General features: G+C 40.7%; 1 protein-coding gene across 2 annotated transcripts in view; it reads left to right on the forward strand.

Annotated features, from left to right (window-relative positions):
* GRID1 (glutamate ionotropic receptor delta type subunit 1) overlaps window positions 1-24,814 on the forward strand; it is a 783,526-nt gene that overhangs the window by 479,642 nt on the left and 279,070 nt on the right. For both annotated transcript variants that reach the window (XM_015147073.3, NM_001257667.2), the window contains 1 exon segment: window positions 22,543-22,713. In XM_015147073.3, the coding sequence (XP_015002559.1) occupies window positions 22,543-22,713 (171 nt within the window).

A 24,814-nucleotide genomic window follows, 5' to 3' on the forward strand; every position in this document is an offset into this window, starting at 1 on the left:
TCCTTGGGACACAGCTGAATTACTTTGAATATTTTTATTTTTCAAGACTTGCTTTGAAGCTTTGTTATGCAGATCTCTTTAGTATGTTGCTAATTTGGCCTATTTCTAAGGATTGCTGCACCTTTTTCTTTCAGATGGTCCTTTCCCTGGATTCAGGGGGTTTAGTTATGTCTGTCTAGTTATGCCTGTTATCCAGTGTCTGAAAACTTGTTGCATATATTTTGTTTGGTTTTAGTTATTTAAGATGACAGGTAAATTCAGCTCCTGTTACTCTACCATGGCCAGCATTTGCACTCTTAATTACCACGCTATATTTCCTTCTGAATGTATGTTTTTTATCTTTACTCTCGGGTCTACAAAATTGGATCTTGTTCAGATGTAAGGATTAGATATGTTGAATACAGGGCTATAAACTCCAGAATCATGACACTTAAGGGCTCTGGGCCATGTAATTTTATTTCTAAATCATCTTTGGAAAGTTTTTTGGGGTAATTTTTTAGAATTTCAAATTATATATGTAATTAAAATTATAATTCTCTGTCAGCTCCTCAGGGTTTAAAAAAAAAAAACAACCATGAGGTATTAATGTGAAACATAAGGTCTCATTTTCCCAGTTGTGGGGGTAGTTGTGCACAAATAGAAGCAGATTTAAATATTCCCTTGAGATAAACAAATAGGTATTGCAAACAAAATAATTAAAGTGGTTTGTAACAGGCAAGCAAATGAGGACTGTGAAGGATCAGCTGCTATTATATTTATTTTTCTGTTTGAATATCTGCCTGGGGAGTAAACTGTGAATTAAAGGGCTCAGTCAGCTTTTAATAATTTAACAACAGAATGAAAAGAATTGGCTTTGTGTTATGGAGCTAGTTACCCAGGTCACAGTTTAAAATATTAAAAATTTTGAGGTTCACTTCGTGTGTGTGTGTGTGTAATTCTAAATACCTCATTTTCTCCCTTCTTCCTTTTTCTTTCTCTCTTTCTTCTTCTCTCCCTTGCTCCTTTGCTCTTTCCTCCTTCCCTTTCCTTCTTCCTTCACGAGTACTTACCAGGCCTGGTGCTTAGAGCTAGGAAGACAGCACAACAGGAGACATTTACCTCACCCTGTAAGAGCTGGTTCTGGTTCTAACTCCAGCATACATAGAGCAATGGATCATCACTTGCAATTTCCTTTTGGTTTTGGAGGCACAGTGATAATTTACAGTAGTCTTGAACTAAATGAAAATTGTGCCTATATACAGTGAATGACCAAAAGATCCTTATGAAGTTTAGATCTGAGTTAATGGAGTTTCTTTATGCATTTCTTAACACCCATGTTCTTTTTTTAAATTGACACAATAATTGTACATATTTATGAGGGTACAATGTGATATTTTCATGCACGTATACATTGTATAATGATCAAATCAGGGTAATTAGCATATCCATCATGTCGTACATTTATAATTTCCTTGTGGTAAGAACATTCAGAAACCTCTCTTCTAGCTATCATGAAATATACAATATATTATTGTTAACTATAGTTTGCCTGATGGGCAATAGATTCCCAGAATTTATTTCTCCTAACATCAGTAATCATCAGAGAATTGCAAATCAAAACCACAATGACTCACTAGGTAGAAGGAATAAGTTCTAGTGTCCTGCAGCACTGTAGGATGACTATAGCTAACCATAATATACTATATAGTTTCAGATAGCTAAGAGGAAGATATTGAACATTCCCAAGACAAATAAATGATAAACTTTGAGGTGATGGCTATCCTAATCACCCAGATCTGATCACTATGCATTGTATGAATTGAAGCATCATTATATACCCCTGAATATGTACATTATGTGTCAATTTAAAAAATAGAACACAATGAGATGCCACCTCACTCTTTATCAAAATGACTATTATAAAAATGATAAAAGATAAAAAGTATGGATGAGGGTGTGGAGAAAAGGGAATCTTAACACACTGTTGGTGAAAATGTAAATTAGTATAATCATGGAAAACAGTATAGAGGTTTCTCAAAAAATTAAAATACAACTACCATATGAACTAGCAATCCCACTTCTGGGTATCTATCCAAAAGAAAAGAAATCAACATCTTCAAAGATACCTGAACTCTCATGTTTATTGCAGCACTATTGACAATAGCCAAGCTATGAAAACAACCTAAGTGTCCCTCGACAGATGAATGGATAAAGAAATTGTGATATATATCCAAAAGAGAATACTATTCAGCCATAAGAAAGAGTGAAATTCTGTCATTTGAGACAATATTTATGAACCTGGGAGACATTATGTTAAGTAAAATTAGCCAGGCACAGAGAGACCATTAATACATGATCTCACTCAAGTGGAATCTAAAAAATATTGATCTCATAGAAGGAGAGAGTAGAACAGTGGTTACCAGAATCTTGGGAGGAGAGGGTAAGGGGAGATTGGAGAGAAGTTGGTGAATAGTTACGAAGTTGAAACTCCTTTTCTGGGCCTATTTTCACATTGCTTTGTTGGGTGCAAGAGATCGCAAAAAGGGGCACGTCTCTGCCTGTGATTGCTGAAGCCCATTACCTGGAAAACTTCCCACTTAGCCTCTGCCTTGAGTTGTTGAACCACAGAGACTCTAGATTTGCCATCCCTCCAAATGCCCTACAAAGCTGTTTTAGCTTGTCCCAACAGTTATTTCAGTGCTTTTAAAATCCAGGTTTAGACCTGTAGAAGTTTACATTTCAGATGCAACTTGGAGCATATTTCAGGAATATCACATCTGAAAAGGTCACAGTAAGGTTAGCAATTGATAAACCACTTTTGGGAATTGCTTTGACCTACCCTGAATGTTCTGAGTCCATTGGAATTAAAGGAAATTGAATGAGTAGGGATGGGTGAAATGGGGTTTTGAGAATTTAGAATTTGCTAGGTAGAATTTTCTATGGCAGAAGCAGTAAGCTCAGAGAAGATGAGGGGAAAAGAGGGTGAAATAAAAAGAGAGGGAGGAAGAGTGAGAGACAAAGGAAACAGTAAAAACAAAAGGAAAGCAGAAAGTAAAAGTAGGTGACAAGAAAAAAGAGATGAGGAGAGAACTGAGGAGAAGGTGGATAAATCTCACAGACAGCCCACCTAAACACGTCTATCACCTATAAATAACCAACCAGCCAGAGGAGCTCCAGTCACTCTCCTCAGTGTGGGTCCCTAGTCTCATCGGCAGGGAGATGTCCACCTTGTGCTCATGGTTAAATATGATTGAACAAAATAGAGTAAAATGTGAAGAAATACAAATTGGTCAGTAAAATGGTGTAAGCTTCTTGAAGTGTAAAGTTCTTGGGACTTTGGACTTCTCTGGCTGGTATAGCAGGTTCTTCTAGTAAACCAGTAGACCTGGGAAGGGTTTGCCAGAACTGAGCAGTGAGCCTGTTCCTCCATGTGCTAGTCTTTAGGGAGAGGAGACTGCTGCAGATTGCTGGCTGTGCTGACTGGGCCCACTCATGGGAATGGGCTGTGATGGAGGAGGTGGATGGGAGGCAGCTCTGCTAGCTGAACGCTAGACAGCCAGAGTATGAGGGCAGGCAGTGTGCTGACTCTATGGTGAGCAGAAGCTATTGTGCCATTAATACAAACAAAGGAAGCTGCACTGCTTTTCAAACAATGGCCCATTTTATTTAATAACAGAACTGTTGAGTCCTGTTTTGATGTCCTGGCAAGGGGCAAGGGTACCTAAGATTTCTTGGAGGTGAGGAACAGGAAAGGGCTAATTGAAAATTGAGATGGTGTGCTATGGGCTTCCTTCAGGGTATAGAAGAGGTTTTAGGAGGAATGGGATGATGGGAAGGGCAGAAAAAGGGCTGCTCTGGCTTGCATGGAGGCCAGGTAGAGGCAGGTCTTTGATGGGTATTAACAATTGTAGAAAGAAGTTTAGTTTTTGAGTTAGATGGATAAGGAGGACTCACTGCAAAACTTTGGGCTAGATGCATTGTATCCTATTGAATTAAAGCCACTGAACTTTGTTAAAACCCTAGGAAGTACTATTATTCCATTTATAAATGATGCTCAAAGAAATTAAGTGTCTTGTCCAAGTTACACCACCAGGAAGAGGAGAGGCCGGGGTTGGAATTCAAATCCATCTGATTTCAGACCCTACACTCATCACTTCACTACATAATATCTTAGACCAGGGCTTCTCAAACATTAACGTGCCCATAAGTCACCTGGGGATCTTGTTAAAATGCAGATTCTGATGAGGTAGGTCTGGGGTGGGTCCTGAGACTTTGCATTTCTGACAAGCTCCCAGATGATGCCATTACTGTTGGACCATGGATCTCACTTTAAGAAACAAAAGAATGCTTTTTGGCAAGTTTCTGTGGCCTATGCAAAGCAGGGAGACTCATGCATACCCCATAAGTTTTTAGGGGACGGCTAATGAGATGATGTGCCTCTGGTCAGAATGACTACTCAGAAGATGCCCCTTCTTCCACTGTCCACTGTCCTGGAGATGTAACCAGTGCCAAGCTTTGGCAGTGTCTCCCACCCTCTCTTCCTACCCAGGATGTCCTGATCTCCATGGAGACTTGGTCTGCCTTGCCCTAGGTGGTCTATAGGGATCTGAATGCAACACACATTCTGTAAACCCTGCTGACTTCAGCAGGAGTTATTCTTTCATCACGACTTTATTGAATTCTTTTATTTTCTCAACTTTTCTTAAGCTGGCCTTGTCTGAAGTTTCTCTACGGTCATCAACTTAGATTACAGGCACCGTGGTTTGGAGGAGGAAAATAAACTTTATTATTTCTCCAGAGATGGAGTAATGCTGGTATCACACAGATGTTTGATAGATCTAGGTCTTCCTAAGGAATAAAAGGAAATGACTAATAATGTAATTGCATAGCCCTATGTAAGTTTAGAGATTTATATAAATGTTTAATAATATTTTTCTCTGATATCAGAACTTTCCAAAATTTTACTGAAGTTTTGCAGATCAGACAAAAACTTGTTTGTGCATAAGTTTTGCACCTGGTTTGCCAAAATATATATTTAGAAAAAAAGAGATCCTTACTATTTTAATTGTTGCTTTGAAAATTTCTCTTCATTATAAAAATTTATCCTCTTTGCTCCTCAACCTGACTTGAAGTGAGACCTTTGCAGTTACTCTTTCTCTGTTTTCAGTAAAATATTTCTAAGATGCTTAAAAGATACAGAGAGTAATATAACAAACACCCACATGTCCATCATTGAAATTTTGCCATATTTGAGATCTCATATTTGGAGAAATTGGCTGTTTTGGATACAGTGAAAGTCTGCCCTGTACCCCATTTCAAGTCCCATTAAAGTGTGAATCAGTAAGGTTGTTTTGACTACAGTAATAGAAAAATATGCATCAAATTTCCTTGAACGGTCTAAAAATTTATTACTTCACTTTACATATGGTTCAGAGACAGGTCATAAGATTTCAAGGTAGGACAATTCAGAGGCTAAGTGGCATCTTCAGGCTGCCTGATCTTTGCAGTGTGATGGGCCAACCCTCAAGTGGACTCTGCTCAGGACTCAAACATCCAGAGGCAGAAAGGCGCTGTCTCTTCTAGGTCTTCTTCTTAGGATTCAAAAAACCATATCAAAATCCAGCATGGAGAACCCCCTCACATCTCAACAACCAGAAATGGGGCCATGACTGTTAAAACTGGGACAACCCAGGTGGTCTGGGACCAAGCAGGACAGAGCTCTGGTTCTGGGTATCCTGGAGGGGAGGGCACCCTGGGGTTGCCCTAACATGGAGGAAGTAGGCAAGAGTCTCAGGCAGGCCCCAAATCTGCTGGTTAGCTCCCTGTTTTCCCCCAGGGACAACTACTGTCCTGAAGCTGGGTGTGTCATCATCTAAGTTTTTATTATACTATACATATATCTTTACTATAAATGTATTTATATATCACTTGATAACTTATTCCTCTTTTCCTTTCTTTTCTGCTTTCCTTAACTCTGTCATCCACATCTGTGCAGGTGACGAAGTAACACTGCAGATGTATTCAGTCATCTTTCTAGCTGGATGGTAGTACGTCGTATTAATTCCATTACTTCCTTTATTCTTTCTTTTTCTGTTATTACATCAGAGGCCTGAATGAATGTGAGGAAGAAATAGCTGAATCTGACAGTTAGTGAAACTCTTGTGTCTCCAAATTATCCCATTGATATTATCATCATTTTTATTCTTCTCATAATTAGCAACAAAGAGCACTTGAGGAACCATTACTAGCCTCCGTATCAGTAATTCATCACCTTTTTGTTTTGATTAAAGGCTTCTTTGAAAATCCAATATAGTCTATGGGCTTTCTCCACAGGAAAATGCACATATACTTGTATACTTTACACTTTTTGGAATGGCAAGTCCTCCTGAAGCCAGCTGTATAGCCTGGCTGAATACACATGTTCCTCTGAACAGGGGAAATCACATCTTACCCCCTTCCTTAGTGCATACTATAAAAAGGACAGTTTTGCTTCAAATCAGTGAATTAAGCATGTGCCTTTTGGGAGAATGTGAGGATTGGCTTTTCTTTAGATTTCTAACTTTTCTTTGGTCTTAACGCTTTGCAAGTGAAGTAGAGATTTGCAGAGGTTTCTTAATAATTTATTTGACTCAAAATGCAGATTTTCTAAGATTCAGTGTATTCTCAGTAGAGAATTAGAGACAGCGATTATTTTTATTATGTAGTGCATGAAGCAATTTCTCACATTTTAGTGTATTCACAGAAATCTTTTATTAAGTATGGTATAAGGCAATAAAAGAGTCTTTTTTCACTTTCTGATGACTGGCAAAAAGGATATGATGTTAACTTGAAACTGCATCCCTCATTTCTTCTCTACTTGTTTTTGTTGTCACAGTATTCTGGTTATTAAATTGCAAATACTTCTCCCATTGAAAATGGAACTGCTCCATCAGTATTTTGCCATCAGTCAATTCCAATTTCATCATCAGTTAATGCTCCAAATTCTAAATTTTACCTAGTTCTAAAAATGACCATTTGCAGCCACCTTAGCTTAAGTTACCATCATCTCTCACAGGGCTAATCTCTTGAATGAGCAGTACTGATGAAATAGGATTTATGGGTGGAAACTGTTAGATTGTAGGAGAGGAAGTAACAGAAATTTAGGGATATCTTTCTAGAGCAACATACAAAATAAGGTGGAATCTTCAGAATATTTACATTCTTTCAGTCACGACAGTGAGATTATTCAAGAATACAATTCGGATTTGGCCAAATGGAGGAGAGTGCACATGCCTCTCTTGGGCCCCTCAGAAATAGCCCTCTTTCTAATATTAATGACAAGAAACTTAAGAAAAGGCAGTCAAATGAAGCAAATATAAATTATAGCATAATAACTGAGGGTTAGTCAGTCACAAAGTCAAAACATATAGGGAGCTATTTGGAAGGCAGATATGTGTCCCAGAAAACGAACAGGGTCATGAGCTAAAGAATTTAAATTCCATACAAAAGGTTTAGTAGTATGTCTTCATAGAAGAATAATTAGCCTGAATGACACTCACAAAAGGAAAAATGACCAAAAAAAGCCAGATATAATACATTTAAAAATACTTAAAATAGAGTCCATCAAGAATAACATCTATGAAGGCCAAATATAAAATGGCAATAGGAACTTTCAGCAATATGTGAGCTTCAAATTTAATTTTTGCGTTGCGTGTATTTGCCCAACTGTGAAAACCCTGAGCTTTTTACTTATGACTGTGCAAGGAATAGGACGTATAAGATAAAGTCTAAGAACGAAACAAATGTGGAGCCTGATAAGAGATTTCTACATAAAGCTGGAAACTTCTATCTTCAGTATAAGGATTAATGAGAAATGAGCACACTCTGCAGAAGGAGATGGCAAGGGAAATTTTCAGTCTTGACTGGAGTTGCATGGAGCAGGGAAGTTTCTTCAGAATTGCTAACTCCCATGCAGGTTTGTGATCCAAGTTTCCACTATTTACGGTGTCCTTAAAAAGCTGAAAGGAAAACTTAATTTGTAGTGGTTATAGATTTGTAGTGGTTATAGGTAACTGGTGCTCCTAGTTAGGTGGTTGAAGCAAGCATAAATAGTTTTTGAAGTAATGTGAATCAAAGGCTTCATAAGGAAGTTTTAAGGAAAATGAGATTACATTCATGATGGGAAAAAAACAAGGAAGAAAGAGAGGGTAGGAGAGAGGGAGAGAGGGACAGAAGGGGAGAGAGAGAGACAGAAAGAGAGAAGGAAAAAAAGAAGGAAAGAAAAAAGTCACCATGAGTGAGAACCAGGAAACAATAAGGTGCAGTTTAATCAAACCTGAAATAATTTTATGCATTTAGAATAATCTGACATAGAATATTAAATAAGTGTGCTTAAAATATGTTTCAAAAATAGAGACTGGAAAATATGAGCAAGGAATAAAAGGCATTTAAAAAGCAAAATGGAAAAGGAAATGAACAGAACATCCGAAAATTAAGAATCTAACAGTTGAAGTTAAAAATCTTAGAGGAGAGGTTGAACACCAAAGTGGACACATATGCAGAAAGAATTAGTGAACTGGAAAATATGAAGAAATTATTTAGAATGAAGCCTAGAGAAACAAAGAAATAGAAAATGTGAAGGAGAAGTTAAGATACATGGAAGGTAGAATGAAAACGTCCTACATGCTTTTGATTGGATTTCTAAAATGAAATATGAGACAATGGAGAAGAAAAAATAATAAATGATGTTATGGTTTCTAATTCTCTAGAATTATTGAAAGAAACCAAACGCCATACTCAGGAATCCCAAGAATCAGAAACAGAATAAAAATTAGAAGTCCATATCTGGGTACAGCATAACATATTACTGTAGAACACCAAAGACAAGCAAAAACCTAAAAAAGCATCCAGACAGAAAAGACATGTCATCTACAAGGCAATGACAGTTAAAATGATTCTTAATATCTGGATGTGGTGGGCTGAATAATGGACTCCAAAGATATCCAAGGCCTAATCCTAGAACTGCGAGTATTACCTTATATGGCAAAGGACATTTTGCAGATATGATGAAGTTAATGATCTTAAGATGGGGCGATTATCTCGGGTTATCTGTATAGGCCTTAAATGCAATCCCAGCATCCTTATAAGAGGAAAGCAAAGGGAGGTTTGACTGTACAAAAGAAGAGGAGGTAATACAATCATAGAGGCAGAGCTTGGAGTGATGCGGCCGCAAGCCAGGGAATGCTGATGGCCACCAGAAGCTGGAAGAAATGAGCAATATATTTCCCCCAGGGACTCCAAAGGAGGGCATCCTGGCCACCACCGAGATTTCAGCCCAGTGAATGGATTTTGGTCTTTGGTCTCCAGAAATATGACAGAATAAAACTCTGTTATTCTGAGCCACTAAGTTTGTGATAATTTGTTAATGCAGCTGTGGGAAACTTATACACTGGACAGCAGTGGAAGCTAGAAGACAGTGCCGTATTACCTTCCATGTCTAAGACAAAATAGTAGTCAACTTAGAATTATATCTTTTAAGAGTGAGATAAAAATAAAGGCATTTCCCAGTAAATACAAACTGAGTTTATCACCAACAAACCCAAATTAAAGGAAATTCTCAATAATATACTTCAGGAGAAGGAAAATGATCCCAGATGTAAGGTTTGAGGTTTCTAAAAGAATGCCAATAAGCTAATGAATATTGGTTACATAGACAAATATTGGCTGTATCAAACAATAGAAAGAATGTGTAATAGGACAACATGAACAAAGACTGAATTAAAATACTGGAGGTTTTTAACGTGTTAGTTGGGATAATGGTGAGTGGAAGTAAACGTTAAAGAAGAGAGTAAGAATACTTATTAACTTCATTCTTTGTTAGATATGCATATTAAAATATCTAGAATAACCAATAAAAGATAACATAGAGAACATAACTGCCAAGGGAAGATAAATAAGTAAAGATAGGAAACAAATCATTTTAAGGGGAAACAAGGAAGAAAGAGAAAACACCCAAATATATAATATAAATAATATGATAGAAAACAATCCAAATATATAAATAATCATAATCAGTATAAGTGGATTGAGATTTATACTAAAAATTCAAATATGGATGTAAAATATCTAGTATATTAGGTTTACAGGAATTCCAACTAAAATGTGAGACAGAGAAAGACTGATGGCAAAGAGATGGAAAAAGTTAGAGCAGGCAGATGCTAACCAAATAAAATTTGTGTAGCTATTTTAATATCAGACACAATAGATGATAAGGCAAGATGTATTACTAGAAATAGAATATCTATATGATGGTAACATTTAATTCAGCAAGATGCTATCTTTCTACACTGTGTGTAACTTATGAAAGAACCCATCAGCCAGGCATGGTGGCTCACACCTGTAATCCCAGCACTTTGGGAGGCCAAGGCGGGTGGATCACCTGAGGTCAGGAGTTCAAGACCAGCCTGACCAACATGGTGAAACCCCGTCTCTACTAAAAATACCAAAAAAAAAAAAAAAAAAAAAAAAAGGCCAGGCATGGTGGCATGTTACTGTAGTCCGAGCTACTCAGGAGGCTGAGACAGGAGAATTGCTTGATGCTGGAAGGTGGAGGTTGCAGTGAGCCGAGATCGTGCCGCTGCACTCCAGCCTGGGAGACAGAATGAGACTCTGTCTCAAAATAAATAAATAAATACATAAAATAAAATAGCCCCAAAATATATTAAAAATAGCCAATATTCAAAGAGAAACACACAGGTTTTTAATGGACCTAAAAATGACCATTGACACCAACAAGTGAACAGCAAATGCACATGAAACGTTCATATAATACAAACTGACCACATGGTAAGCTACAAAACCAGCCTCTTTACAAAGAACCGACGTTAGATGGATTTGTAGTCTGATTCTAACAAACATTCCAGAATGCGGAGAAGGGATCTGTCATGGGTGACAAAGGCTTTGTATCTAGAATAAAAAAATGCAGTCCCACAAATTAACATGCAATAGAACCAACTCAGTGGAAATTGGACAAAAGCACAAATGCAAGAAAGGCAATACAAATGATTCATAAGTGCATAAGAGATATTCAACCCTATTAAGAACTAGGGAAGTGAAAATAAAATTTAACAATGCTCCAACGCATGCTTACCAGACTGTCAAATATTAGGAAGTCATACAATATCAAGTGTAGGCAAGGATGTAGAGCAACAGAAACTCCCTTTACCACAAATGATTATAAATTTATAAAACCACTTTACAAAAAGGAAAAATGAAAAAATAGCAAAATATGGAATATAAATAATATGACAGAAATCAATCCAAATATATAAATTTATTTTATACTTTACATATTTGCTGTTACCTAGTAAATTTGAGTATGTTCCTATTTTCTAATCAAGGAATTTTAATTCTCGATATATATCCTAAAGAAATTCTTACTCAAGCACACCAAGACACATGCACAAGACAATGTACATGGAAACTTTGTAATAGCAAACAAACAAAACAATCAAATGGTAATCAACAATAGGGTGAATAAATTGCAGTATAGTCATACAATGTGATTGTGCACAGCTTCGAAAATGAATAAACTAGAGCTTCACCTACCAGCGATGAATCAATCACTAATGCTTAATGTTCGACCAGTGGTTATTAAATGTTGGTGAGTATTGGAATTATCTGGAAAGCTCATGGGGTACCCCGAGATGTTTCTTGTTAAAGTGGGACAGGACTGGAGCTTTGTAATTTTGTTAAGTTCCCCAAGTGATACTGATACACAATGAAGTTTGAGAAACAACGTGTTAGAACACAATTGCGAGAGGCATGCACACTGTTTAGCTTACCCAAAGCTAAACAGAACAAAGGAGACTAAGCTGTATATTATTTGGGTTACACTACACTAATCAGAGCATGACAAAGGCTGCTTCTGTGAGGAGGAAGGAGTAAGCATTTGAGAAGGAGGCATCCAACCAAGATGTGGGTAATATTTTATTTCTTAGCTTGATGAAAGGCACACTGAAATCATTTTATTGTTCATATTTAATGTATGTAATGTTTGTACATAAGATATATTTCACAATATAAACTTAAAAAGTAATAAAATAAAAAAGGCTTACTTTGAGCCTGTGCACTCCAGTGAGCATCTGTGTATGATACGTTACTTTTGTTTGTGCTGCTGATGTACTGACTTCTAATAGTGTTGTATATACATTGTCTTGCTGCTTCTGCTCATTGGCTGCACTACTGGAGGGAATGTTTGCCCAGGACAAAGGGAAAGTTTGTTTTCCAAGAAGCCACTTGGATTGCCCTCTGCATGCTTAAGAAGGTCCCGAGGTCAGGGTGTCTCACAGTAGTACAGAGATTGACCTGATGTGTGCAGCCAGGAAGTACAGTCTGGTGTGTACAGCCTGACATCAGTGAGCAGGGAGTGGTTGCATCCCTACACTCACCCCTGTGGCACTCAAGGGACCCAGGAGGACCAACAGGACAGGAGCAGGGCCTGGCATGAAACTGCTAGAACTGACTGATCACAGAGGTTTGCGACTGAGGCAGGGAGAAAACTGACCTTTTTAATTGCCCCCCAAGGAAGTGGGGAAGCTGCTTCTGTGGCTTCTTAGATTCTGATTGCAGATATCTCTGGATTGTACAGTAAGAATAGTCCCACAAGTGCAAGGAGGTGGGTGAGAGTACATTGGCAGCCAGCATACATGCTCTGACCCAGAGCACATGGATGAGAACTGGGTTAGGGGACACAGGAAGTTCTGCAAGGTACCTGCAGAGACCCTCACTGTGAGGAAGACATATGGCAGCTAATGGATTGGAAAGGGAGCCTTCAAGAATTCCTGGGTGTGTAGAATGGAAAAGAAACAGTACAGACTAGGGCAGCTGGGGACAGGGGCTGAGCCCACTTGATATTGTGGCTGCTCTTGGCCCATTAGCCAGTCACTCCAGGTGCTGCCCAAGGTTGCCAGGGAAAGTGATGGTTGTGCTTACAGAAAGGGACTGTGCAACTTTGTAAGTCAGCTCCACTACAGATTTCCAAGGTCCTGCTTGGGGTGTGGTGTGGTAGGGAGAGCTCAGTGCTGGCGATTCTCCCTCCAGAAAGTTGAGGAAGCAGAAGTTTAATCAAAGGACTTCTAGGAAAATGGCCTGTTATTCCTACAGTGCCCTCTGCCATCAAGACAATGTGGGAAAAACGAAAGGCATGAGACACATTCAATCCCTCTTGGAGGTGTACTGGCCCTGATTCCCCCTTTTCTGCATAATCTAAATTAGGGTCTTCATGACCTCATGCTTTTTCTAGATAAAAATTCCCTCCCCAAGTCCTTTATATTCCATCTTCAAGGTAAAACTAACTAATCTACTCATTGCTTTTTCTTGTATTCCTACTTCGTGTTAGATTATAATGTGATTTCTCTCATTCTGTATCCTGTGTGCGGGGCAGGGCCTTGGTCACCAAGGCAGTTAAGAGCAGAGCTGAGCATGCACATCCAGGCTCAGCTGTGCCCTCTGCTCCCCTCCCTGAAGCCCAGCTGTGTTCTAGGCCCATTCCATCTGGTAGTCCTGAGATATGGACATTGTCAATTTCCCCACCTTTGACTGTCTGTTGGTTCCAATCTAATCATCTTTCCTTGAACAGACTTTTGTCTGAAATACAGTTTAGTAGTTTAAGCCCAAATCCAATATGTAATAGCATTTTAGTTCTTTTGAAATCCCTGTAATTCAGTATATTTAGGAACCATTAATTATCCTAAAAGGATACAAACCTTAATTTTTTACTTTCTCCCAGATCCAGCATGCGGTTTCAACTGACCAGGCTTCACACACATATCAGCTTCTTAAGACAGCTCCTGAAATACATTGTTTACCATCTTACCCTTAAAAATATTATGTTCTTGTTTAAATGATTTTGAAACCCTCATTACTAATTCCTAACCTTATTAGCTTCCTTTTTACCATCATATTGTCTCAAAGTTAGAATGTGTCACATGCAAGGAGAAAGATTTAAGACCTATTTCAAAATGTAGCTATTTGTAGATAAAATTTTGTCTTGTAATTTACCACTGGTTTAGTCCCTTCTTAGAAAGAGCGAACCAGAGCCCTCTTCCACCACTGAAATTGTTGGCTTGTACAGGCTGTCCCTGACTTAGAATGATTTGACTTATAATTTTTTGACTTTACAATGGTGTCAAAGTGATACACATTCAGTGTAATGCCCAGTTTAGTACCCGTAAAACCATTCTGTTTTTCACATTCAGTACAGCATTCAAGAAATTCTGTGTGAGATATTCAACACTTTATTATAAAATGGGCTTTCTGTTGGGTGACTTTACCTGACTGTAGGCTAATGCAAGCATTCTGAGCAAGGCTAAGCTGCAATGTTCGTCGGCTAGGGGGATTAAATGCATTTTTGATTTACAATATTTTCAACGTATGATGGATTTGTCAGGATATAAGCCCATCTTAAGTGGAGGAGCATCTATATGTGTTAGTTTCCATTTTTGTTATAATTCCCATGTTGCACCTAGCTACAGAGATGGGTACTCTCTTCTCTGCTCTCTCCTCCAGTTTTGTTCCTCTCTAATCCTTTCTCCCTACTGCAGTCAGAGGTTTTAAAAACTGTAAATCTATGGCTTGTTTGAGGCCAAATCCTTTCTTTCTTTTTTTTTTTTTTTTTTACTTTTACTTGTGAATTTTTTTTAAAATTTATTTATTATTATTATACTTTAAGTTGTAGGGTACATGTGCATAACGTGCAGGTTTGTTACATATGTATACTTGTGCCATGTTGGTGTGCTGCACCCATCAACTCGTCATTTACATCAGGTATAACTCCCAATGCAATCCCTCCCCCCTCCCCCCTCCCCATGATAGGCCCCGGTGTGTGATGTTCCCCTTCCCGAGTCCAAGTGATCTCATTGTTCAGTTCCCACCTATGAGTGAGAACATGCGGTGTTTGATTTTATGTTCTTGTGATAGTTTGCTAAGAATGATGGTTTCCAGCTGCATCCATGTCCCTACAAAGGACTCAAACTCATCCTTTTTGATGGCTGCATAGTATTCCATGGTGTATATGTGCCACATTTTCTTAATCCAATCTGTCACTGATGGACATTTGGGTTGATTCCAAGTCTTTGCTATTGTGAATAGTGCTGCAATAAACATACGTGTGCATGTGTCTTTATAGCAGCATAATTTATAATCCTTTGGGTATATACCCAGTAATGGGATGGCTGGGTCATATGGTACATCTAGTTCTAGATCCTTGAGGAATCGCCATACTGTTTTCCATCATGGTTGAACTAGTTTACAATCCCACCAACAGTGTAAAAGTGTTCCTATTTCTCCACATCCTCTCCAGCACCTGTTGTTTCCTGACTTTTTAATGATCGCCATTCGAACTGGTGTGAGATGGTATCTCATTGTGGTTTTGATTTGCATTTCTCTGATGGCCAGGGATGATGAGCATTTTTTCATGTGTCTGTTGGCTGTATGAATGTCTTCTTTTGAGAAATGTCTGTTCATATCCTTTGCCCACTTTTTGATGGGGTTGTTTGTTTTTTTCTTGTAAATTTGTTTGAGTTCTTTGTAGGTTCTGGATATTAGCCCTTTGTCAGATGAGTAGATTGCAAAAATTTTCTCCCATTCTGTAGGTTGCCTGTTCACTCTGATGGTAATTTCTTTTGCTGTGCAGAAGCTCTTTAGTTTAATGAGATCCCATTTGTCAATTTTGGCTTTTGTTGCCGTGCTTTTGGTGTTTTAGACATGAAGTCCTTGCCCATGCCTATATCCTGAATGGTATTACCTAGGTTTTCTTCTAGTGTTTTTATGGTATTAGGTCTAACATTTAAGTCTCTAATCCATCTTGAATTAATTTTCGTATAAGGAGTAAGGAAAGGATCCAGTTTCAGCTTTCTACTTATGGCTAGCCAATTTTCCCAGCACCATTTATTAAATAGGGAATCGTTTCCCCATTTCTTGTTTCTCTCAGGTTTGTCAAAGATCAGATGGCTGTAGATGTGTGGTATTATTTCTGAGGACTCTGTTCTGTTCCATTGGTCTATATCTCTGTTTTGATACCAGTACCATGCTGTTTTGGTTACTGTAGCCTTGTAGTATAGTTTGAAGTCAGGTAGCGTGATGCCTCCAGCTTTGTTCTTTTGACTTAGGATTGTCTTGAAGATGCGGGCTCTTTTTTGGTTCCATATGAACTTTAAAGCAGTTTTTTCCAATTCTGTGAAGAAACTCATTGGTAGCTTGATGGGGATGGCATTGAATCTATAAATTACCTTGGGCAGTATGGCCATTTTCACGATATTGATTCTTCCTATCCATGAGCATGGTATGATCTTCCATTTGTTTGTGTCCTCTTTTATTTCACTGAGCAGTGGTTTGTAGTTCTCCTTGAAGAGGTCCTTTACATCCCTTGTAAGTTGGATTCCTAGGTATTTTATTCTCTTTGAAGCAATTGTGAATGGAAGTTCATTCCTGATTTGCCTCTCTGTTTGTCTGTTACTGGTGTATAAGAATGCTTGTGATTTTTGCACATTAATTTTGTATCCTGAGACTTTGCTGAAGTTGCTTATCAGCTTAAGGAGATTTTGGGCTGAGACAATGGGGTTTTCTAAATATACAATCATGTCATCTGCAAACAGGGACAATTTGACTTCTTCTTTTCCTAACTGAATACCCTTGATTTCTTTCTCTTGCCTAATTGCCCTAGCCAGAACTTCCAACACTATGTTGAATAGGAGTGGTGAGAGAGGGCATCCCTGTCTTGTGCCAGTTTTCAAAGGGAATTTTTCCAGTTTTTGCCCATTCAGTATGATATTGGCTGTGGGTTTGTCATAAATAGCTCTTATTATTTTGAGATACGTTCCATCAATACCGAATTTATTGAGCGTTTTTAGCATGAAGGGCTGTTGAATTTTGTCAAAAGCCTTTTCTGCATCTATTGAGATAATCATGTGGTTCTTGTCTTTGGTTCTGTTTATATGCTGGATTATGTTTATTGATTTGTGAATGTTGAACCAGCCTTGCATCCCAGGGATGAAGCCCACTTGATCATGGTGGATAAGCTTTTTGATGTGTTGCTGAATCCGGTTTGCCAGTATTTTATTGAGGATTTTTGCATCGATGTTCATCAGGGATATTGGTCTAAAATTCTCTTTTTTTGTTGTGTCTCTGCCAGGCTTTGGTATCAGGATGATGTTGGCCTCATAAAATGAGTTAGGGAGGATTCCCTCTTTTTCTATTGATTGGAATAGTTTCAGAAGGAATGGTACCAACTCCTCCTTGTACCTCTGGTAGAATTCAGCTGTGAATCCATCTGGTCCTGGACTTTTTTTGGTTGGTAGGCTATTAATTATTGCCTCAATTTCAGAGCCTGCTATTGGTCTATTCAGGGATTCAACTTCTTCCTGGTTTAGTCTTGGAAGAGTGTAAGTGTCCAGGAAATTATCCATTTCTTCTAGATTTTCCAGTTTATTTGCGTAGAGGTGTTTATAGTATTCTCTGATGGTAGTTTGTATTTCTGTGGGGTCGGTGGTGATATCCCCTTTATCATTTTTAATTGTGTCGATTTGATTCTTCTCTCTTTTCTTCTTTATTAGTCTTGCTAGTGGTCTGTCAATTTTGTTGATCTTTTCAAAAAACCAACTCCTGGATTCATTGATTTTTTGGAGGGTTTTTTGTGTCTCTATCTCCTTCAGTTCTGCTCTGATCTTAGTTATTTCTTGCCTTCTGCTAGCTTTCGAATGTGTTTGCTCTTGCTTCTCTAGTTCTTTTAATTGCGATGTTAGAGTGTCAATTTTAGATCTTTCCTGCTTTCTCTTGTGGGCATTTAGTGCTATAAATTTCCCTCTACACACTGCTTTAAATGTGTCCCAGAGATTCTGGTATGTTGTATCTTTGTTCTCATTGGTTTCAAAGAACATCTTTATTTCTGCCTTCATTTCGTTATGTACCCAGTAGTCATTCAGGAGCAGGTTGTTCAGTTTCCATGTAGTTGAGCGGTTTTGATTGAGTTTCTTAGTCCTGAGTTCTAGTTTGATTGCACTGTGGTCTGAGAGACAGTTTGTTATAATTTCTGTTCTTGTACATTTGCTGAGGAGTGCTTTACTTCCAATTACGTGGTCGATTTTGGAGTAAGTACAATGTGGTGCTGAGAAGAATGTATATTCTGTTGATTTGGGGTGGAGAGTTCTATAGATGTCTATTAGGTCTGCTTGCTGCAGAGATGAGTTCAATTCCTGGATATCCTTGTTAACTTTCTGTCTCGTTGATCTGTCTAATGTTGACAGTGGAGTGTTGAAGTCTCCCATTATTATTGTATGGGAGTCTAAGTCTCTTTGTAAGTCTCTAAGGACTTGCTTTATGAATCTGGGTGCTCCTGTATTGGGTGCATATATATTTAGGATAGTTAGCTCTTCCTGTTGAATTGATCCCTTTACCATTATGTAATGGCCTTCTTTGTCTCTTTTGATCTTTGATGCTTTACAGTCTGTTTTATCAGAGACTAGTATTGCAACCCCCGCTTTTTTTTGTTCTCCATTTGCTTGGTAAATCTTCCTCCATCCCTTTATTTTGAGCCTATGTATGTCTCTGCGTGTGAGACGGGTCTCCTGAATACAGCAGACTGATGGGTCTTGACTCTTTATCCAGTTTGCCAGTCTGTGTCTTTTAATTGGAGCATTTAGTCCATTTACATTTAAGGTTAAGATTGTTATGTGTGAACTTGATCCTGCCATTATGATATTAACTGGTTATTTTGCTCGTTAGTTGATGCAGTTTCTTCCTAGCCTCGATGGTCTTTACATTTTGGCATGTTTTTTGCAATGGCTGGTACCGGTTGTTCCTTTCCATGTTTAGTGCTTCCTTCAGGGTCTCTTGTAAGGCAGGCCTAGTGGTGACAAAATCTCTAAGCATTTGCTTATCTGTAAAGGATTTTATTTCTCCTTCACTTATGAAACTTAGTTTGGCTGGATATGAAATTCTGGGTTTAAAATTCTTTTCTTTAAGAATGTTGAATATTGTCCCCCACTGTCTTCTGGCTTGGAGAGTTTCTGCCGAGAGATCTGCTGTTAGTCTGATGGGCTTCCCTTTGTGGGTAACCCGACCTTTCTCTCTGGCTGCCCTTAAGATTTTTTCTTCATTTCAACTTTGGTGAATCTGGCAATTATGTGTCTTGGAGTTGCTCTTCTCGAGGAGTATCTTTGTGGCGTTCTCTGTATTTCCTGGATTTGAATGTTGGCCTGCCCTACTAGGTTGGGGAAGTTCTCCTGGATGATATCTTGAAGAGTGTTTTCCAACTTGGTTCCATTTTCCCCCTCAGTTTCAGGCACCCCAATCAGACGTAGATTTGGTCTTTTTACATAATCCCATACTTCTTGCAGCCTTTGTTCATTTCTTTTTCTTCTTTTTTCTTTTGGTTTCTCTTCTCACTTCATTTCATTCATTTGATCCTCAATCGCAGATACTCTTTCTTCCAGTTGATCGAGTCAGTTACTGAAGCTTGTGCATTTGTCACGTATTTCTCGTGTCATGGTTTTCATCTCTTTCATTTCGTTTTGACCTTCTCTGCATTAATTACTCTAGCCATCAATTCTTCCACTTTTTTTTCAAGATTTTTAGTTTCTTTGCGCTGGGTACGTAATTCCTCCTTTAGCTCTGGGAATTTGATGGACTGAAGCCTTCTTCTCTCATCTCATCAAAGTCATTCTCCGTCCAGCTTTGATCCGTTGCTGGCAATGAGCTGCGCTCCTTTGCCGGGGGAGATGCACTGTTATTTTTTGAATTTCCAGCTTTTCTGCCCTGCTTTTTCCCCATCTTTGTGGTTTTATCTGCCTCTGGTCTTTGATGATGGTGATGTACTGATGGGGTTTTGGTGTAGGTGTCCTTCCTGTTTGATAGTTTTCCTTCTAACAGTCAGGACCCTCAGCTGTAGGTCTGTTGGAGATTGCTTGAGGTCCACTCCAGACCCTGTTTGCCTGGGTATCAGTAGCAGAGGCTGCAGAAGATAGAATATTTCTGAACAGCGAGTGTACCTGTCTGATTCTTGCTTTGGAAGCTTCCTCTCAGGGGTGTACTCCACCCTGTGAGGTGTGGGGTGTCAGACTGCCCCTAGTGGGGGATGTCTCCCAGTTAGGCTACTCAGGGGTCAGAGACCCACTTGAGCAGGGAGTCTGTCCCTTCTCAGATCTCAACCTCCGTGTTGGGAGATCCACTGCTCTCTTCAAAGCTGTCAGACAGAGTCGTTTGCGTCTGCAGAGGTTTCTGCTGCGTTTGTTATTGTTTACTGTGCCCTGTCCCCAGAGGTGGAGTCTACAGAGACAGGCAGGTTTCCTTGAGCTGCTGTGAGCTCCACCCAGTTCGAGCTTCCCAGCAGCTTTGTTTACCTACTTAAGCCTCAGCAATGGCGGGCGCCCCTCCCCCAGCCTCGCTGCTGCCTTGCCGGTAGATCACAGACTGCTGTGCTAGCAATGAGGGAGGCTCCGTGGGTGTGGGACCCTCCCGGCCAGGTGTGCGATATGATCTCCTGGTGTGCCTGTTTGCTTATTGCGCAGTATTGGGGTGGGAGTTACCCGATTTTCCAGGTGTTGTGTGTCTCAGTTCCCCTGGCCAGGAAAAGGGATTCCCTTCCCCCTTGCGCTTCCCAGGTGAGGCAATGCCTCGCCCTGCTTCAGCTCTCGCTGGTCGGGCTGCAGCAGCTGACCAGCACCAATCGTCCGGCACTCCCCAGTGAGATGAACCCAGTACCTCAGTTGAAAATGCAGAAATCACCGGTCTTCTGTGTCGCTGGCGCTGGGAGTTGGAGACTGGAGCTGTTCCTATTCGGCCATCTTGCTCCGCCCCCGAGGCCAGATCCTTTCAATGGCTCCTTGTCTCCCTTAGTATGGGCATTTTGTGGGGTGTGCTGACTCTCTGTTCTCCCATCTGACTCTGAATGGGGTTCTAGCCCTGCCTCTGACCACTCTTCCTTCTGCCTCATAAGCATTCCCTGCTGGGGGGCAGTCTCTCTGTCCCTCCTCAGGTTGCCTAAGGCTTTAGCATTTCACACTCCTTGCTGCCTCTACCCTCTACCTGGAACAGGGAGCTATTGGCAGCTCCCTCCACCTTCCTTCCACAGCAACCCCAGCTCCTCAACTGCAACCCTGCCCTGCCTACCAGTGGCACTTTGGCTAACAAGTTCTTCCTCCAGAACTTGTTAGCCAGAAACAAAATCTGTATTAGTCAGGGTTCTCTAGAGGGATAGGTGTAATAGGCTAGAAGTATATATGAAAGGGAGTTTATTAAGGAGTATTGGCTCACACTATCACAAGGTGAAGTTCCACAATAGGGCTGTCTGCAAGCTGAGAAGCCAGTCTGAGTCCCAAAACCTCAAAAGTAGGGAAGCCACAGTACAGCCTTCAGCCTGTGGCCGAAGGCCTGAGAGCCCCTGGAAAATCACTGGTGTAAGTACAAGAGTCCAAAAGCTGAAGAACTTGGAGTCTGATGTTCAAAGGCAGGAAGCATCCAGCACGGGAGAAAGATGGAGGTTGGAAGACTTAGCAAGTCTGCTCTTTCCAGCTTCTTCTGCCTGCTTTATTCTAGTCATGCTGGCAGCGGATTAGATGTTGCCCACTCAGATTGAGAACGGGTCTGCCTCTCCCAGACCGCTGACTCAAATGTTAAAATCCTTTGGCAACATCCTCACAGACACACGCAGGAACAATACTTTGCATCCTTCAATCCGATCAAGTTGATACTCAGTATTAACCATCACAAGTCCACCCCTTGTCAGATTCCTCATGGAAGCCCTGTTGTGGAAAGAGCTCCTGTGGTCTCCTCCCCTTGCTATTTCTATGCTCCACAGTGGATCATACCAGGATGGGATGTTGTGAGCCTAAGTGAGTTAATGTGAGCAGAGGGTTTTGTGTAGTCAATATGGACAGCGCATAGATTTCCTTAGCCCTGGAACTCAGCATATTCCATCCTAGGATGTTCATGAGATTTATGGGACAGGATAGGGCCTGATTTGTTCCTGGCTGTATCCACAGTGCTTAGTACAGAACAAACTTCAGAGATGTAGGTAGATTTTGTGGAATGAATAGTGAATAAATGAATGGATATATCCTCAAAATTCATATGCAAATATTTCGTAAAATGAATGTAATTCTAGAAGAATTCAGGGAAACTCATTGTATATTGATCAACTATGGCAGAGAAACCCAGCTTTCCCTGTCAGAATCAGGTAGGTGACTTCCAAAAGGAAAGTTAACCTTTCTCTCTTGCTAATGTCTACCATGACCTTTGACAGCATTAGTTCCTAAAAGCTTCACACCTGTGGAAACCAGTGCTTCAGTGGTTTAGCCTCAAACATCTTTTTCTAGCCTTCAGGGAAAATGTTGACTAATCTTGTTTGCCCCTAAAGGATAGCAAGTATTATTTGTGAATAAGCAACTAATGAACTGTGTGACCTGGGCCCAATCCCTTGCCTTCTTTGGTATCAGTTTTTCAGGCTGCTGGCCTAGACGCCTCCTGATAGGTCTCTTGCAGAGATAGTTCATGAGTGGATGGTAAGCATGGGCCTGGTTATTTTTCTAGGAAATCAGTGACCCGGAGATCTTGGATCTGGTCCATAGTGCCCTTGGAAGGATGACCGTGGTCCGGCAAATCTTTCCGTCTGCAAAGGACAATCAGAAATGCATGAGGAACAACCACCGCATCTCCTCCCTGCTCTGCGACCCCCAGGAAGGCTACCTCCAGATGCTGCAGGTCAGTGCTCAGCCTCTTCTCCCCAGTGCCCTTCACCAAGAGTCTCACCCACACCCTTGGCCAAGGGAGACATGTGGGGGCCTCCTGTTGCCACCAACTTCAATTACTAGCTCTGTCATTTGTTGAAATTGAAACCAGTCGACTGGGCAGTGTCTCTGAGTAGTACTAGCAGGCAATTATGCCTGTTGTCAGCAGACAGAGCTTATTGGCTCACTGGGTGTCTCTGGTATTTAAAAGTCCATGCATAGAGGGTAAAAAGATTCCTGTCTCTTATGTCTCTGTGATGACTGCTTTGTGGGAATGTGTTCGTCTGGCAGGGCTGGGGATGGAGTCTTCTTTGGGAAGTGATCATTTTGAACCTGTTTTAAGCTCTTCTTAATACAGACGTGACCCTTGCAAAGCAAATTGGGACTCTCCCAACACATAGGTTGAGTGCTGAGGCTTGGGTCACCCAGGACACTGCTGGATGCCCAGCTGAGCAGGGAGGGGCAGGACAGCAGGACCATGACATGGAACCCCACGCACATGGTTCCTTCCAAGGCCAAAGGTACCAAGTGTTTCTGGTCATTCCTTCAACCCTAAGTATGTGCAATTGGCACTAGCTTGTCTTGGGCCTTGGAATATGATGGAGAGCTATGTGCCTGGTGTAAGAGGTGGTTTCTCTCTGGGTGTTTGGGAGCAACAGAGAAGCAGTGTGGAGAGTGCCCACTGGCAGCCTCAAATCCACTTCTAGGTTAGGAATGTGGTGCCTCAGAAAACTTTCACTGATGCTTAGTGAGAACCACAGGACAGAAGGAAATTTCTTCCAGTTGGGTTTGTGGAAATTGGCCAGAAGTTTGTACATGTGATATGCTTTCCACTCAGCATTTGAAACTAGTTCTACCATCTTTACCCAGCCAGGCATGAGGGGTAGAAATCAGGGTTTCTGAACAGAGATGGCTGTACCTGCCACCTGAGTATCAGCCCCACCCCATAATATTTTGTTCTCACTGTATCAGGGGCCACACATTTTGTAGAAGGTAATTATTGGAATCTTGAGTGGGGTGTGGACGTGTGTCAAATTTGCCAAAGGAATGAATCTACTCTGTAATCTTATATGTAGGGAGAAAAAGGAAACATGCCTCAATGATGGTAGGCATGATAAATGTGTTCTTGGTTGAGGTGGAAACACAGCACACATTGATTTTAGCTGGAATAATCCCCATTCCACCAGTGTCTTCTGCTCCAGGTAGCCCACCAGAGTGTCTGGGGTCTTTCTAAGGTGGTAGAGGGGTGGCGAAGAGAGTGGACCCAAGGCCCCTGCAGCACTCATGGACTCAAGAGCCTGGGCACCCGAGTCAGAGTGAAAGGCCCTGGTGCAAGAGTTTACGTTGAGGTGCTGCTGGTTTATTCTGCCTTCTCTATGTGGAGTCTGGAAGAAATGGTGAAGGCCAAGTAAGTTCCTTTCACTGTGCCTCTGTAGTCATCACTCCCAGCCTCCATGTGGATGGAAATGGCCTTAGACAATGGGGCTCAGGGAGCATGTGCCCATTCCCACCCAGTGCACCGGGAGAGGGGAATCCCTTTGCTCTCTGTGGGGCCAGAGCCTGTGAAGGTCTCACTCTCTGCAGGTCTTTCTAGCTTCTCTCTCCCTTGAAGGGCTTCCTCCCTCCAAATACATGGCACCCTTGCCTCATGTGCCATAAGTCATTCTCTGGGTCTTAGTTAAACTGCACTCAGTCTCCTTGAGGAACAAAGATGGGGCCACTTTCCATGGCACAGAAGTGTCTGCAAAGGTTGGAGCAGGGGAAAGAGGAAAGTGCTTCTTGTTGGGGCCTGTGATGCCTCCTTTTGCTGTGGGTGAAAGGCGCAGGTGGGCCCTTTGGTTGCACATCAGACACATTGGATACAAAAAGTCTTTTCACTGGAGTAGAGAGAGAGACCGAGGGGTTCAAAAGGGAATCTATCTGAGGGCCTACTTAAATGACACGTGCCCATGGTGAGGAGAAACAAAGGCGCAGCTCCCAGATATGTGGCCGAACATCATCAAATGAGGTAAATGCAGTGTCAGACCCAGGAATCCTGGGACACTGCACCTCCCTCTGTTCCTGCTGAGACCCAG

This window comes from Macaca mulatta, chromosome 9 (genome assembly GCF_049350105.2).
Source record: "Macaca mulatta isolate MMU2019108-1 chromosome 9, T2T-MMU8v2.0, whole genome shotgun sequence".
Lineage (NCBI taxonomy): Eukaryota > Metazoa > Chordata > Mammalia > Primates > Cercopithecidae > Macaca > Macaca mulatta.